At 44.8% G+C, this 15,465-nt stretch overlaps 1 protein-coding gene across 3 annotated transcripts in view; it reads right to left on the bottom strand.

The window, feature by feature from the left end:
• The window catches only part of NISCH (nischarin), a 29,449-nt gene extending 18,692 nt beyond the window's left edge, over positions 1 to 10,757 (bottom strand). For 2 of the 3 annotated variants that reach the window (XM_066557892.1, XM_066557894.1), the window contains exons 1-4: positions 10,608 to 10,757; positions 5,050 to 5,133; positions 4,155 to 4,337; positions 819 to 867 (exon numbers count right to left, since the gene is read on the bottom strand). In XM_066557892.1, the coding sequence (XP_066413989.1) occupies positions 819 to 867; positions 4,155 to 4,337; positions 5,050 to 5,133; positions 10,608 to 10,694 (403 nt within the window). In that variant the 5' untranslated portion in view covers positions 10,695 to 10,757. The remainder of the gene's footprint in view (positions 1 to 818; positions 868 to 4,154; positions 4,338 to 5,049; positions 5,134 to 10,607) is intronic. The other variant, XM_066557891.1, reaches the window with a different exon arrangement.
• Positions 10,758 to 15,465: the final 4,708 nt, after the last annotated feature.

Below are 15,465 nucleotides of genomic sequence, written 5' to 3'. Positions count from 1 at the left end.
TCTTGTATCACTGAGACTGCAGGCACTAGAAAGCCAGCAAAGATTTCTTCACAAGCTTTAGATATTCCAAAATTCACTGAATGGACTCTGAGGTGGCTTCACCTAAAGGTAACTTTCTGCCAGAAAATCTGAAATGGCATTGCTGAAAAAAGTTTCACCTATCATGCCTACCACACCTCAGCCAACTGGAATTAGAAAGTAGCATCTTGTATGTCCTTCAAAACAAAAATAGCAGGGATTAATCCATTCACATGCCTCCTGCTGTTAATGGAGCAGCTGGAGCTGTTGTAGTTACAGTAAGAGCATTTCATTTTCATCTGCCAGCCTCAGAAAAGCACACCCTTAAATTAACTGACCAGAAGGTCTCCTGTTTCCTGAATTCTGGAAGAATAACATTTAGATATCCAAAGTGATCTCTTGCATTTAGCACACAGACTGTCAGGATGCACTAACACAGACCAAGCTTCCTCACAGGTTACACTAAAACACACAGACACAGAGAGCTTAGCAAAAGCTCCTGATCACCACTGCCACATCCTGTCCCTTAAGGACACAGACTAAGAGGCCCTTTTCGAAACATGCATTCACCAATTTCTTGTTTCCAACAGTGGCTGCAAGACTGCTGCAGCTCTTCACAAAATGTAGCTTGAATTAAAGTGCAAGCAGCAAGAAAAAGAAAAAAAGAAAGAAGGGGAAGAAAAAGTATCAGTCAGATATGGAAGAGCAGATCTCATTGTGTGGAGGTAAAATATGAAAGATATGTGAATGTACGAACAGAGAGGAAAACATTCCTGGAATGAATGCTGCAAGTTCCTTACCTTTGTGAAAGAGCTCTTCAGCCAATGCAGCCGTGATCCCATTGATCTCCTGCAAACAATAAACCATTGCAAGAAGTGTTATTTGCATACTTATGGTTCCAATTTTCTAATTTGGACCTTTAGTGAAGTATCCTTTCTTTTTTGCTGTGGTAGAGGACTATTTGGTTTTTTTTTTACTGCAATCAGGGGTGACTGTTTTATAGATTTGTTTCTAACTTGAAAACACTTCATAAAAATTACTTGACATGGTTTTATTTCATATGATTTTAACTTCCAAGATGAAAGACAGTGAACTACATTTAAATAATCCCATTCTGCACACATCAATAAAAGGGCAGCAGCAACTAGAGCTAGTTATTACTAGCCACCATTAGCCCAACTTGGAAGACAGTTCTGTTTTGAAGAAAATATTACAAGTGTAGTGTTCTTCAAATTTGAACATTTAGACTATTCTAATGCCTCCAGTACTCAACATTTTGTCAGAATATCACTAACACAGAGAATGCTTTAGATTAACATGTCTACAGAAAAAAAGAGATTTACAAAGTAAGTAGTCTTTAACTCTGGACTTCGACTCTGCTATGCTTGCTGCAAAGTAATGCAAACCCCTCCTCATCATCCCTCTTCCCCTCCTGAAGCCACCCAGGTGCTCAGCCTCCATTCCTGGCACTGATGGCTCCAACATGAAAGGCTGAAAACTCAGTGCAGGGATTTGTACTTCCTGAATCTGCAGGTGCACAAAGATCAGTATTTCCCACCTGAGCACACCTCTCTCCACAAAAAGCAAATGCTCTGTGCAAGTCCAGAAATAGTTCTGAGCACTCCCAACCGCTCCCTTTCAAAGGCCCACAAAAAGAACAAAATAAAACTGTGAGGGTGAAGCTTCTCCTAGAGAAACATCTCATTTTAAGGTAGCTGCAAAGTATGAACAGATATTATGGATCATTGCCACATGAATATTTCATGAGTTTACTTTGCTGACAAATACCTCATGATTCATAACAAGGGAATACATCCACAGGACATCTGCAGCAGACAGCTCAGTTCATTTGATGAGGCAAGGATTTTAGAACATCACATTCTTAGTGCAACTGAAACCCCATTCACTGAGGATGAACAAAGCCTCCACACTATAGTTTTGAGAACAACAAGCTCAAAGCTGTATTCCAAATAAAATTAAACAATTCTGATTCACATTTGAATAAGCCAGTTACACTCATCTGGCAAGCACAGACTTAATTGAAAACTCTACTCTGTATCTCTTTTGTCATCTGGGACACGGAGCCAAAATTTTTTTCCTACATTTATAATTGGAACAAGATTATGACTTAGACTGTTCAGTGACTAGCAGGCAAAAAAAGGAACTCTATTCCTCTGTCAGATCTACAAGAGATTTCTGTCTTAGCTGTAACTACTTAAATGCATCACACCCTCAGAAGTCCATTGTTTGCAGGTGTCTCTGAACAGCAGTTTGTGAGTACTCAATGCTTTTCCTGCAAAACCTTCTACATGTAAGTTAACAAACCCAATCTTCTAAGGTGACAAAGACCATGCAACAAAATAAGCATCCCCATATCACTGCAGAAATCCTTTTCAATGTCAAAGTAACAATAAAGTTCTACATTGCTGTCACATGCAACTGTTTTTCTTTGCTAGGCTGTACCCAAGAACAACAAAGGCTTCAAAGTGACTTTAATGTATCAATGGCTGCTTTTTCAACTCTATTTAGTTCTATTAACCTGGGAAATGAAATTAAATTATCCTTACTGGAAATACTGCAAAAAAGAACAGACAAAAATATTGTAGCCTTCCTACATAAATTAATGAGGCAGTATCGGGGCTTATAATGGCTCCAGTATGTACATGGGTTGTCTGGTAATGAAGATATTTTAAAAGATCAAAGTTCTGCAGAAAGGTAATTTTTTCCAGTAGAATTCCAGTGGTAAATATTTAGCTTTTCTCCTGAATAATTAACACATTTTTGGTAAATATTTTAAAGTATTCTAAAGTTCCAAGCAAAAAACAATAGAGTTTACAACTAAATCAGATCCCCCTAAAGCAAAGAAATGCAGATTAAACAACATCTTTGCTCTTAATACCCAAGAGCAGCTTAGAAACAGGGAAGCATTCATATCCAAATACTGATAGCTCTTTGGAAAAGCAAAAAAAGATTACATTACAAGAGATAAAAAATAGTCCTGAGAAACAAGTCAGGGGCAAGGAAGAACTTCTGCTTGCATAAAAACCATGTGAAGTTACAATACTGAAACTTTAATGAAACAGACGTCATCTACAAGATAGAGCATAGAACAGAAAAATTATGCAATTTGCTGGTGATCACTGGAATTTTGGTTTATTTGACCAGAATTCTCCCTACGTTGTCAGACATTTTGAATAAATTCAAAACCTCAAATCCCTCTCAGAGGGCTAGATAGTTACAAATCTGTGCTTCCCTCTTAAGTCTGCAAGGCAATAGCAAGGCTGTGGAATAAACCTTCTTCTATTTTTATCCAAGAAACTCTGAAGTCTCACCAGGATAATTATGTTCATGTAACATAACTAAACCAGGCTTTCTTTTGTTGCTAAAACTTAATTAACACCTAATGGATCACTGGTGACTAATTTCTGAAGCTATGAAACCCTGATGGGCCTTCTCAAGACATCCCACCCCAAAGCACTTACTGCTCCTCCTTTCCAGCCAGTTCTCCAGTGCTTCTTCCTCTTGATGAAATTCCTTCTTCCCCTTACAACATGATGCCATATTGCAAAAAAAGCCTAACTATACACAAGAGATGAGCAAATTGCAATCTGAACATGAAATCAAGTAATTGCTTCTTGCTTCAAGTATCCTTTACTGTAACATTCTGTCTGCTGGAGCTATTTCTCCAAAGGCCACTCCAGCATTGTGCTTCCACAGAGAAGCATCATTGTTCTTCATCTGGGCTACTGGAAACTGTTTCAGTGTGAACCACAGCTCCAACCATTAGCCACTAAGTAGGGGGGTGTGGATGCATTATGCAATGTTCATTTGAGAGCCAGCACTCCTGACTTCAGCCTAACTAATTCAGCCTCACATTTATTCACAGCTTCCAGCTCTCCTGCCAGCATTTATTTTTTTCTTTTTAGAGTCCCTGCCCACACTACTTCCCAGCACAGTGTCTACTACAATAAAAAGCTGTGTCAAAAATCTTAAAAATATGCTTTGTTATATTGTGCAAAATGTTGAAAAAGAACCATTTCAGCAAACTCATGAAGATTCCACAGAATTCTCCCCAAGTCAGAGAATTAGGAAAAGAGACTCAGGCCTCTATTCAGACACTAAAAATATAAACTTACATATAAATGAAAGTGTAGGAAGTGTGACAAAACTTTTGGTGCAGTAACAGGGAACTTGAGCAGCAGAGTTTGCAGGTAGATCTCCAGTTCCTTTTGTCTTTTCTCCACAAGGCTTTTGGAATTTTTTCCAATGATCTTCTTTGGAGGTAACAGATTTTTATCTATTTTCTTCTCTGAAACAAGCTGAAAGACAAAGGCCAGAGCTAATACCTGACACACTGTCTGAACTTGCACAAAAGATGCAATGGAACACATTAAGTTGCTTGTTGCCTGATGCTGGGAAGATCCAAAAATTAAATTACTTCAGTAAATTTAGCTACTGCCTTCAAAGTATTAGGTATTTTCAGAAAGAACATTTTGTCATGGAATGATCAGAGTGTAATAACAGTGTCTGCTCAAAGAATCACTCAGTACCAGGGCAGAATGCAACAAATGTGATAAAACAACAAAATAACCAGTGCATTTCTGAGAAAGCAAAACACTCTTGAATAAAGTAGACTTTTCCTCATTTTTGTTTTTTATCAGCACTGGTTGGTAAATATCCCATGCTACATTAAGGATGTTTTTATCATCCACTGTGATGAGACTTTGGCCACCAAATCAGCTGATCATAAACATCCTTAGCAAAAAGTTCACTGACTCCAGCCTGAACTCTCCTCTCTGACACAGCTTCCACCCAAGGCTGAAGCTGTCCAGGTCAACCTCCCCCAGTTCAAGAGGGGAGTGTAATGGGGCAAGTAATAATGTTCTCACAAAAAGGACTGAATCTGCAGTTCAGATGGCATCTGGCAGATATTCTCTCTTTATTGAAGAAAGAAATCACTCTGTAAAACAGAACTACAAGAACTGTACAAAATTTTGTAAGATACCAAGGTCACAGTTTTAACATTCTTACCTTTTCATGCAGGTCATGGAAATCACTGTAACGATGTTTGACTGTCCACTGATGATTGCCAACACTGACCTGAATAATGTACACCTGAAAGGATGAAATTCAAGTAAGGACACTGCAAAACATTTAAAGAGAAGCTGCCTGTGAGACCTGCTGATTGATGGAGCACTGTAAGGTGGGTATATATTCTGCAAGGACCAGAGCTAAGGAAATGCTAACCCCAGGTCTGAGGGGGTTTTGCTGATGGGGGATGCCTGATCTCACTGATGAGGGTGCTCCATAACAAGAACATGCAGATGCCTCAGTGTAAAGCAATGGCTTTTTTTTGCAACCCAAAGGTTAATGACCAAGGGCTCTAAGCTACCTCTTTTTCCAAAAGTTTCTGCTAACTGAAGTTAGTCCTAATAGCTACCCACAAGCCTGAGACAGCAGCATCCCTTCTTCCATCTACCAAGTTCCACAATGGGCAGAGGAACTTGGCAAGCATCCTGCTGTCACTTCAGTTAAGCAGAAATCTGGAGCTTAACTCTTGAGAAAACAGAACAAATCCTTTGGTTGGGTGGATGCTGTCTTATTGCTTTTGGGGTAAAGCACATACGACATCTTCCTGAAGAGTTACTGAGCTCAAAGAATCACCGCAATTATCTGAAGCAACCCAACATCTCCTAATACAAAAATAAGTATTTTTAGCCATGCATGTACCAAACAAAGATTTTCATTCTAGGTGACTTTCTGGATTGAACAGTGCTGGTTTTGCAGGAGGCTCAGCCTACCTTTCGATATGCCAGAAAAAAGCCATCCCAAAGACATTTCAAAGGTACAAGCTAAAACACAAGCTGAAAACAAACAAGGCTCTGCAAAACCAGTTCCACAGCTACTTGAATACAACAAATTAAATAAACTATATTATCCAGTCCAACTATACTCTTTGGAGAAAACACCAACCTGTAATCAAATCTTGAAAGCATTTAATACAGTTAAGAACTTGCTTACTACCACAGATCACCCAGAGCTGACTCATAGCTGCTATGAGGATGATACACATCTAGTTGCTAAACCCACATGAGAAAACAAAAATCAGTAACAGTTTCAATCTGTTACATAAAAGACCAGTTTTCACTTACTGCAAGTACAGAGCAGCACAATGTCAAGCATTAAATAGAGTACCACCTGCATTTTAGAAGATGAACTATAGTTCATGCCAGTTTTATTTTTGTAAGCATCTGACACTGGCTCAGTGAACAAAACCCAAGCCCTACAGAGAACCAAACCAAGATGTCTGACTCGAGCACGCGGTGAGTGACACATCAGTGCTGGGATGAGCACTGAAAACACAGAAGAATGCCCACACAGAATTATGGACTCAATTAAGGCCTGTGCCTGCTTTCCTGTCATGTTGTGTTGGGAAACAGCAGGTCAGGATTAATCACTGTGCTGGTGACAAACCAGAACAGAAATAACACCAGCATTCAAAAGCACCTCACAATCCCGAGGAAAGCAAGGAGAAACTCCAAGGAACAAAACTTAGAAGTAAAGAAGTACTACATTTATAAGCCATAATAAAAATACCAATTGTTTTGAAAAGCTGACTGTGCTAAACTATGGCAGAGCAAGCAGTGCATCTAAATGCAATGCACATTGAGTACACAAGGCATGAAACCTAAGATTAGACACTGGAAACTCAGTAACTTCACATGTCCCAACTGACAACTCACCAGGTGAGCAAGCAAACCCCTCCTCCCTGTATAAAACACAGAGTAAATTTGTAATAAAAGTTTAATATCCTTTTGCTGAAATGGCAAGCACTGACCATTTCTAGAAACTTAGAGAAATGGACAGTCTGGTTGGGAAATTAACTGTTAAAGTGAGCATTTGTATACACTGGTACAATTCCTTAAGTCAAGTCTTTAAAAAGCTGTAGCATTCCCATCTAGAAGGCAGCCAGAGCAGGCAGTACATATTCACCCCCCCAAACAGCATCAGTATGCAGAGACAGCAACTGATTTCACATCAATCCACAAGCTGCCATTATCTTGAAGAATAAATATATAAATGCAATATGCTGATGTGCGTATTAAGGCTTGTCTTAATATAGAAATAAATCATTTTAAAGGAAAAAATCCCCTTAGATATTTCACTGTTTTAGGAGCTTAAGTTCATCACCAACAGTTTTTGAGTGCACTAATACAACAAGGCTGACAGCTGAAGTTAAGGTCCTCCAAGGCTGCCTGTCACACCAAGTGCTAAAGGAATACACAGATAGATGATGACATCCCCACTCTGCGCTTTCTTGCAGACATAAATAAATATACCATGTGAAATCCCCACCCATCCTTACGCCACAAACCGCACTTCTATTGAGCGAAAACACAAAACCCTTCATGTTCACAGGATTTCCTCCTCCACCTGTCTCTACCAAACCCTTCTGCATAAAAAGTTTTGTCCATCTTTCTATAAATCAGCTCTTTTGGTTATGTTCTACTTTGCAAAGTGTTTGACATATTTGCAATGCTATATGTATATTTTTTTGTTTTCTAGCAAGCCACTACATGTTCTTTGCAGTTAAGAGCCCACAGCACCAAACAGCATCCCTTTATCTTCTTAAATACTGAGGGCTGGAAGACCTACTAAACATTTTTAAAGCAGATATTAAATGAACAACAGCGATTCCAGACTGCTTTTTTGTTCACTTCCTATACAAAACCTGCCTACCTTGCTTTACATGGAGAACTGGCATTTCTACATTATGTCTCATGCCACTGCACATGCTTCAGTACTGTAAAAAAACCAAATAAGAACCCAACACTTAAATGACAGAGCTCTCCACAGGAAGCCTGGGACACAGGTGTGACTACAGCCAGCAGGTCCCAAATTCCAGAGCAGTGATGCACATCTCCTCCTTCTGCCTCATCATGTAGCCAGTTTACACCCATTCAAGGAAGCAACAGTATTTCCTTAAATATCAAAGTTAGTATTTACGTTTAAAACAGCTGCAAAAACCAGGAAAAGCAGGAAGGCAATTTTAGGCCAAACAAATGCACAGCAGGAAACAAATGAAGCACTGACAGCTTTGAGGCCTTCTACTCAAACCCAGTCTTCAGTCAGCATCAGCTGGACCAGCACACCCAGGAGAAACCCTGGAGAAATGCTCACAGCTTACTAACCCAACAGAAAACACATCCACCAGTGCAGCATTTTTTCCTGCTGGATCTACCCATACCTTGCCTTTCATCCTAAACACTCCAAGGAGAATCACATTTTTGAAAGTACCTTCAACATTACACAGAACTGTGGGGCTCCCTGATATATTCTACAGGATCTGATACCACAACAGTCAAACAGATGTCATGACAGTCCCCTTCTATGGAGAGTGAGCTCTGAAATACAGAGTGCAACAGGAAGCTCATATGCCACAAGAAAAACAATCTTTTAAAAAACAAGGATGTAAATAGGATCACAGCCACCTGACCACACGGTAATGGATGAAGATGCAGGTTGCTACAACTGTATTTCCTTTCTTACCTTTACCAAATTTGACTGACTTTTACAACATTTAACAGTCTCTGTCCTGGTGTAGGTCTTTGTCATGTCCTTAAACTCCACTCACCTAATTATGAACACTAAACACATGCTATTTTTTTTCAAAAACTTTTCAGCCTGTGACAAATTTTGTAAAACTTCTGCTTTCATTTAAAGATCTAGTCCCACATTTCTAATGGCTTGGGCCTGTCTCATAAAAGCTGACAAGCAGCCTTGGAGTCCTGCTAACAGCTTCAGGAGGTTTACACACAGGCAAGCTTAGTGCCGACATGCCTTCAAAAATGCAGCAAGAGAATCAAAGCAGGACCAAATACTGGTAAATCCTGTCTTTCATACACTGTACTTTTAAAGCTCCCAAGAAAAATTGCATTAAAGCAGCATGGTATTTCCATAACCACTAAAGAAAGAAATCTGGTCTTGAAAAAATAAACTTCCTTGGGCTTAGCTGCAGCAGCTTAAAATGTTATCCTCAACTATCAGCTGATAGATGAACACCACCTGCAGAGCTACACACCTGAACTCCAGCTCAATCTAGAACACTAATGGTGTCACCCAAGGGTGGCCCTACCACAGCAGGCTAAAGCAGCAAAGGAGCCCCTTTCACCTCCTGCACCATAACTTCCAGAGGGATAAGGGGGCAGATGACACCGGCATTTTGTCAACTGAATGCACTTGATTTTCTCATTCACTGGTATTGCATAATACTGATTGAAATTCTCAACACCACTGCTGAGTCTTGGTTCACACCTGACATGGAAGTTTCCAGTCCCCAAGCCACGGGTCTCACTGTGCCTCTGGGCTGACTGAGGGTTGAACCACATCCTAACACACCCCCAGTAACACCTCAGCAGCAGTGCTACCATTTCTGAAAATACACATCATGCAACTAAGAGAATGAGCTCAGGCACTTCTCAAAAATTCATTTCAAGCTTGCAGTCAACTCCTTCACCAAATGCTCCACACGTTTTTGCCTGTAAATATGGCAACTCACCAACTGAAAGTCATTCCCACAATTGTGTTCCAATAGTCATCACTTGGGAAGGAATTAGGCTCTTCATGTGCCACAGCTGTGTAAAGCTCTGTCCTATTAACAACTCAGAGACCACTCTCCTGTTGCTCTGTTTTCCCTGGATACCTTTACAGAGGCAGGAGCATGAAGCATTACTTGTATCCATCACACAACTTTCCAAATACTGTCTTTCTAAACCATTGCTCCCCTTTCCCTTTTCTTTCCCACAGCAGGAAGCCTGTCATCCGTGAGCATTCTACTGAAAAAAGGTCTTTCAAATCACACTAAAATAAAACAGAAGGAGAAAACATTTTTAGTTATATAACTAAAGGGTGGTGTGCTCGAGGCATTTTCTATCTGCAATTACACTGAGGTCTGCTTTAGGATGAGCTTCTTCCTGAAAAACAGACCAATTAACTCTTGGTAGAATGCGACCAGATTAAAAACAAGTTATACATAAAAAGCTTCAAAAAAGCTTCATTCCTTCCCCAAATTAAAACACTACTGGCATTTTATTTTTTTTTTGGTGGGATGAAAGAAAAACTGTCTATCCTAAATTATCTGATTTCCTCTGGAAATAAGATCAAAGGGGGTTTTTTAATAATACTTCCAGGCAAAAGAAAGATTTTCTGCTTTGTTTAGTCCAGCTTTGAAAGCTATGTTTACTCGATAGCAATCTCTCATAAACATACGCACATACACATTGATATATACGGGCAAGAACACGACACTTGTCCACGGAGCCTCCGCCTCTCCCGAAGGACCGAGGCTACGCGGAGCTCGGGGCCGCTTCTCCCGGCGGAGCCCCGCTCCGACACGGCTCCTCTCCCCGAAGCCCCTCTGAAACTTGTGCCAAATGCCCCGCTCCGTCCCCAGCGTGGGCACGGCTCCGGCCGGGCACAGCCGCCGGCGGCAGCCCGGCCTCACCCGCTCCCTCGGCAGCGCTGAGGCGGCGGGCCCGCTGCCCCATCCCCGCCGCCCGCACGTCCCGCACGGCCTCCCCGCTCCGCACCGTGTACGTCTCCACCAGCTCAGAGCCCAGGACTCGGGCCTCCCGCGGGGGCTCCTCGCCGTCCTCGCTTCCCGCCGCCGCCTCCATGTCGCCGGGAGAAGCGCCGGGGCGCAGCCGCTCAGGCCGTCACGGCTCCCCCGCGGCCGCCGCCGCCGCCCGCACCCGCCGCCCGCCCGGCCCGCACTGCCGCCGCCGCCATCTTGGCTCGACCCCCTTAGGGCGCGGCGCGCTCCGCCCGCGCCCCTTTATGGGCACAGGGGGCGGGGCCCGGCGCGAGGGGGCGGGGGCTGAGCGAGGGAGGGAGGTGCGAGGGGCGGGGGCGGGGCTTGGTGCTGTGGGGGCGGGGCTATGTTCCGCGTGGGGCGGGGTCTAGCCTATCCGAACGCACATGCGCGCTAGCTGTGCCTGGGGGGCGTCGCGCAGTGCGGTGCAGTGCGATCCAATGGAGTCCCGCGGAATCCAATGGAATCCAATCCGGTCCAATGGAGTCCAGCGGAATCCAATGGAATCCAATCCGGTCCAATGGAGTCCAACAGAATCCAGTCCAGTCCAACGCAATCCAATGGAATCTAATCCAATCCAATGCAATCCAGTGGAATCCAATACAATCCAATCCAGTCCAAAGGAGTCCAACGGAATCCAATCCAGTGCAGTGCAATCCTATGGAATCCAATCCAATGCAATGGAGTCCAATGGAATAGAATCCAACCCAATGCAATCCAATGGAAACCAATGGAATAGAATCCAATTCAATGCAATCCAATGGAATAGAATCCACTCCAATCCAATGCAATCCAATGCTGTCCAATTCAATACAGTGCAATGCAATGCAATCCGGTACAATCCAATGAATCCAACCCAGCCCAATCCAGTGCACTCCAGAGGGATGCAATCCCTGCAGTGCGGAGCTGCTGAGGCCTGAGACCCCTCCGAGTGCTGTGGCTGTGACACTGTCCCAGCTGCTGGCAGCTCGTGGTGCACATCTGTGGCCACCAAGGGCTGGAGGCTTGGACACTGTCACACCAGGCTGAGGTGCCACCTCAGTGGTTCTGTGACTGAGCTGCCTGGTGCCACCCCAAAAACAGAGCTGAGGAGCTGGGCTGACTCACTCAGGAATGAGCCCACAGTGAACTCGGGGTGTTGTTTGGGGTGATTTACTGGCAGCATGGACTTTCCTTTCACTGTCCCACTGAGCATGGGGAAGTGTTTCAAGCCTGTACACACTAAAGGATCTTGCCAGGAATTTGTAACAGCAGTGCAGAGTCTAAAAGATGGCAAACAAACTCTCCTCAGCCTTTTCCCCTGAGCTGAACCTGAGTTGCCCTGAGGGAAAGTCATGCTATGGCAACCTTTCTGACAGGCTGTGTGCACCCCAGGAACAGAAAATTGCAGGAGAGAGGATATAATGAGTTTCTTTAGGAGTATCTGGTGTATTAAAATTGAGAGGTTATCTAGAAAGATTATGTTTTGGCAGAAGGATGCATTAAGCATCCATCAAGGCTTTGAAATAAACTCTGTGCTACATTACACACAGAAGGATTATGTTTTGGACTGTCAAATCAGGGAGATTTTGTTAAAAAGTACCTTCCAGCAGAATGAAAGCAACATCTGTCTGCCCTACCTTATGCTACCTAAGAGAGGATGCAATTAGCTCAGTATGAATTCCAACAGAAGTGCAAATGCCCTGGCTGGATGTGTGGAGCTGCAGGGGCAATGCTGGTGTCTCAGATGCCACCAGGACTGCAGTGGCAGATAAACAAACACACCTCTGCAAACAGAACTGGAAAAACACATTTTGGGGTTTTTTTTCACTGAAAAATGTTTTCCCTTGGTCAGGATGTATCCGAAGGATGATGTGTACAAGGACAAAACACAGAGAGTACAAGCAGCCCAACAGGGATTTTCTAATGCTGTCCCAGCATCAGGAACTGCTGCTGAGCTCAGCCTCTTCATGAGATAATAAGTGGGTTTGGAGAGCAACCTTAATTAAGCTTCCTCTGAATGTCCTGTCTCCTTAATTAAATAAAAATTTGCAGCCCTGTCGCGGCTGTCAGGTTTGATCAGTGCCCGTCTCCGCCTCCTGAAGCAGTTCCTGCCCGCAGGCACAGCGGTGGCTCAGGGTGTGACAGCCCCGTCCTGGCCCACAGAGGAGAGGAGCAATGTGCCTGGGGAAGGGGGAAAATGGGGGCTCCTTCAGCTAAAAGATTCTGAGTAGGCTTTAGGAAGCAGTAAATTAAAGAATTTTGCTGTTGCTGGGTCTGGACTGTCTCTCAGGGCCAGGTGCCCAAGGCAGGGAAGGGGGATGCTGGAGCATTTTGCTGCAGTTTGGAGCCATGGCACAGCCAAAGGAGCCCTGCAAACATCCCTAATCTCAAATAAAATTACATCTTACTTGGGCTTCTGGCTTTTATTTCCTTACATTTGACCTCAAGAATGCCTCTGCTAGTTCTGCAGTGGGTTACAGCTGCTTGGAAGTGAGAACCTGAAATGAAGTTTTGGAGGAAAACAGCTCAGTAAAGCTTCCCAGTTGTCTTGGTAGCTTGGAGGGACTGACAAGTGGGACAGCATGTCAGGATGCAGCTGGAGCTGACAGGCTGTACCTGACCCCAGTGACAGCCGTGGCAGATTAAAGGCACTGTGCTGGCAGCCCTCCTCAGGCTATAGATAGCCACCCTCCCTCTGCCATGGGGCTCTCGTGGGGGGCACAGGAAGCAGCAGGAGAGGGTGGCTCTCCCTCAGAACACCCCATACCTGCAGCAGCCCCTCCCTGTGCTGTGCATGGCAGAGGCTCTGGGTTTCCCTACAAAACCCCAATTCCCAGTTCTTTTGTAAGCAAACAGCCCTGGAGAGCCAGGGGATGCTGGAAGCTGTGTCTCCAGGCAGCCTGCAGGGAGGCAGGGGTTGGCATTGTGCCACTCGCCTGTGCCTCCTTCCCCGGCAGGAACATCACCTCCTCCTGCTGCCAGATGGGATTTCGTCCTCTCCTCTGGCTCAGCTCTGCTTTGTAAGTCTCAGATGTGCAGCTTTCCCATGCCAGTGTGTAGGGTGGCAGTGGTCCAGATCTCCCTTCTCTAAGCACACAGAGACCCTTCCTCCACATCCCAGCCTGAATTTCACCCCAGCTCTCTCCAGCAGACCTTTTAAAGGCAATGTTGAGCCACCCCTCCAGGGTAGGGTGCTGCATTGACCCTAAATATATTCTGACGCATCCCAGGGGCTGTTTTCAGGGTGACTCAGAGCCATCACTTCCCAGGATGGAGGGACAGGGCCAGGCAGGATTCCTCAGCCCCTGTCTCTGGTAGTGCCCAGAGCTGGCACCTGCCACCCCACTGTCTCTGCAGTGAATCCCAAGGCCAGAGAAGCAGCCAGGGGCTGGGGTTTGCCTCGGGGCAGCATTTCCTTGGGAAGGTCTCTCTGGGGTTGCCCAGGAGGTTCTGGGTGGTGGTTTGGTTCTGGGGAACAGCAGGTCTCCCATCCCAACCTGTGCCCTCACCTAAGAACAGGCTCCAATGCCCTTTAACAAAAAAACTACTTCACTCTGCTGCTTTTTCTACTTTTGTGTGTTAAAGGCAACCAAAATATTAAATACATTCAAATTAGGAAGACTAACTGCTTCAAAAATCAATTCCTTAAATGAAACAATTTTCCTTTTTATTCCATCTGCTACCCCTAGGCTGAGCAGAGGCAGGGCTGGGCTGAAGCCTGGGTGACTACAGGACCACAGTTCCTATCAGCCTCTGCAGTGAGTTAATCCTTCAGGACTCAAAACCTGGAGGGATGTGATGTGGGATGGCTTTGTGCTCACCTGCATCTCCACTTTGTGCTGACACCACCTGATTAATGCTGCTTTGGCTTGGGCATTCCATGGGGACTGCAGGTTTTCCATGCAGCATGATTCCTCTTAAAGGCAGATTTGTAGAAAAGATGAAAAATAACACTTGCATTAATTGCATTTTTAGTTTTGCAAACTAATTCTGACATGAGCCAGCTGGAGGTGAGACTTTGCCACCCTGTGGTGCCAGAGCCATCTGTAGCCCCTCTGGACACAAGAGGGAGTCCTGAATCATTAAAAAGAGAGGTTTGTCCTCGGTTGCTGTGGATTAAAACACTTCTCACTGCACTGAGAAAACTGCTCATCCCTAGGAGGCCTTTGGTGTGTTTTGCTCTCCACCGTGGCAGGGTAAATCCATGGTAAACCACAGTCAGTCCAGGAGCATGGATTTGAGCTATTTGCAGTGGGGACAGGTCAGCGAGCTGGCTGGGTGAAGTGAGTCATGACTTCCCAAAGGACTGGCAGTTATCCCTGGAATCAAACAGAGCTGAGACCCCATTTTGGTAGCTGGTCCCCACATTTTGCAGCCCTAGCTGAAAACAGAAGATTGGGGCAAAGCTCCGTGTGTGTCTCCGTGGTGCTGGGGCCGCACATTCCCCCCATGTTCCCAGTCTGCCCACACAGATCCATTCAGGCTCCCCGAGAGCCCCAGCTCACGTCCCCATGGATTTGGGGACACACAGAGGGGACGAGGGGCCCTGACACCCCCTGTTCCCACTGCCCCGGGGGACATTTGCTACTGGACAGGGATATTTTGGGACATGTACCTTTCCTGCAATACCCAATCCTATTTGGCACGGTATAATCTTTCTAAGGCAGCTCCCAGGGGGAACACTCTGGAGGTGGAGGTGACCCCATGGCACCGGTCCAGCCAGCACAGCCAAGAGCCTCAGTTTCTCAGCAATTTCGGCGGGTCTTGCTGAAAAGTGGTGCCTTGATGCCACAACAACAAAGTCACGAGGAGAGCTCCAGCTGCCGCCGAGGGGGCCGGGGCTGGCCCCGGACGTGCCAGCGCCGGGCTCGGCC

Source organism: Molothrus aeneus, chromosome 12 (genome assembly GCF_037042795.1).
Source record: "Molothrus aeneus isolate 106 chromosome 12, BPBGC_Maene_1.0, whole genome shotgun sequence".
In the NCBI taxonomy this organism is placed as follows: Eukaryota; Metazoa; Chordata; class Aves; order Passeriformes; family Icteridae; genus Molothrus; species Molothrus aeneus.
The sequence above is the reverse complement of the archived record's forward strand: the minus strand, read 5'-3'. Positions and strand labels throughout refer to the sequence as shown.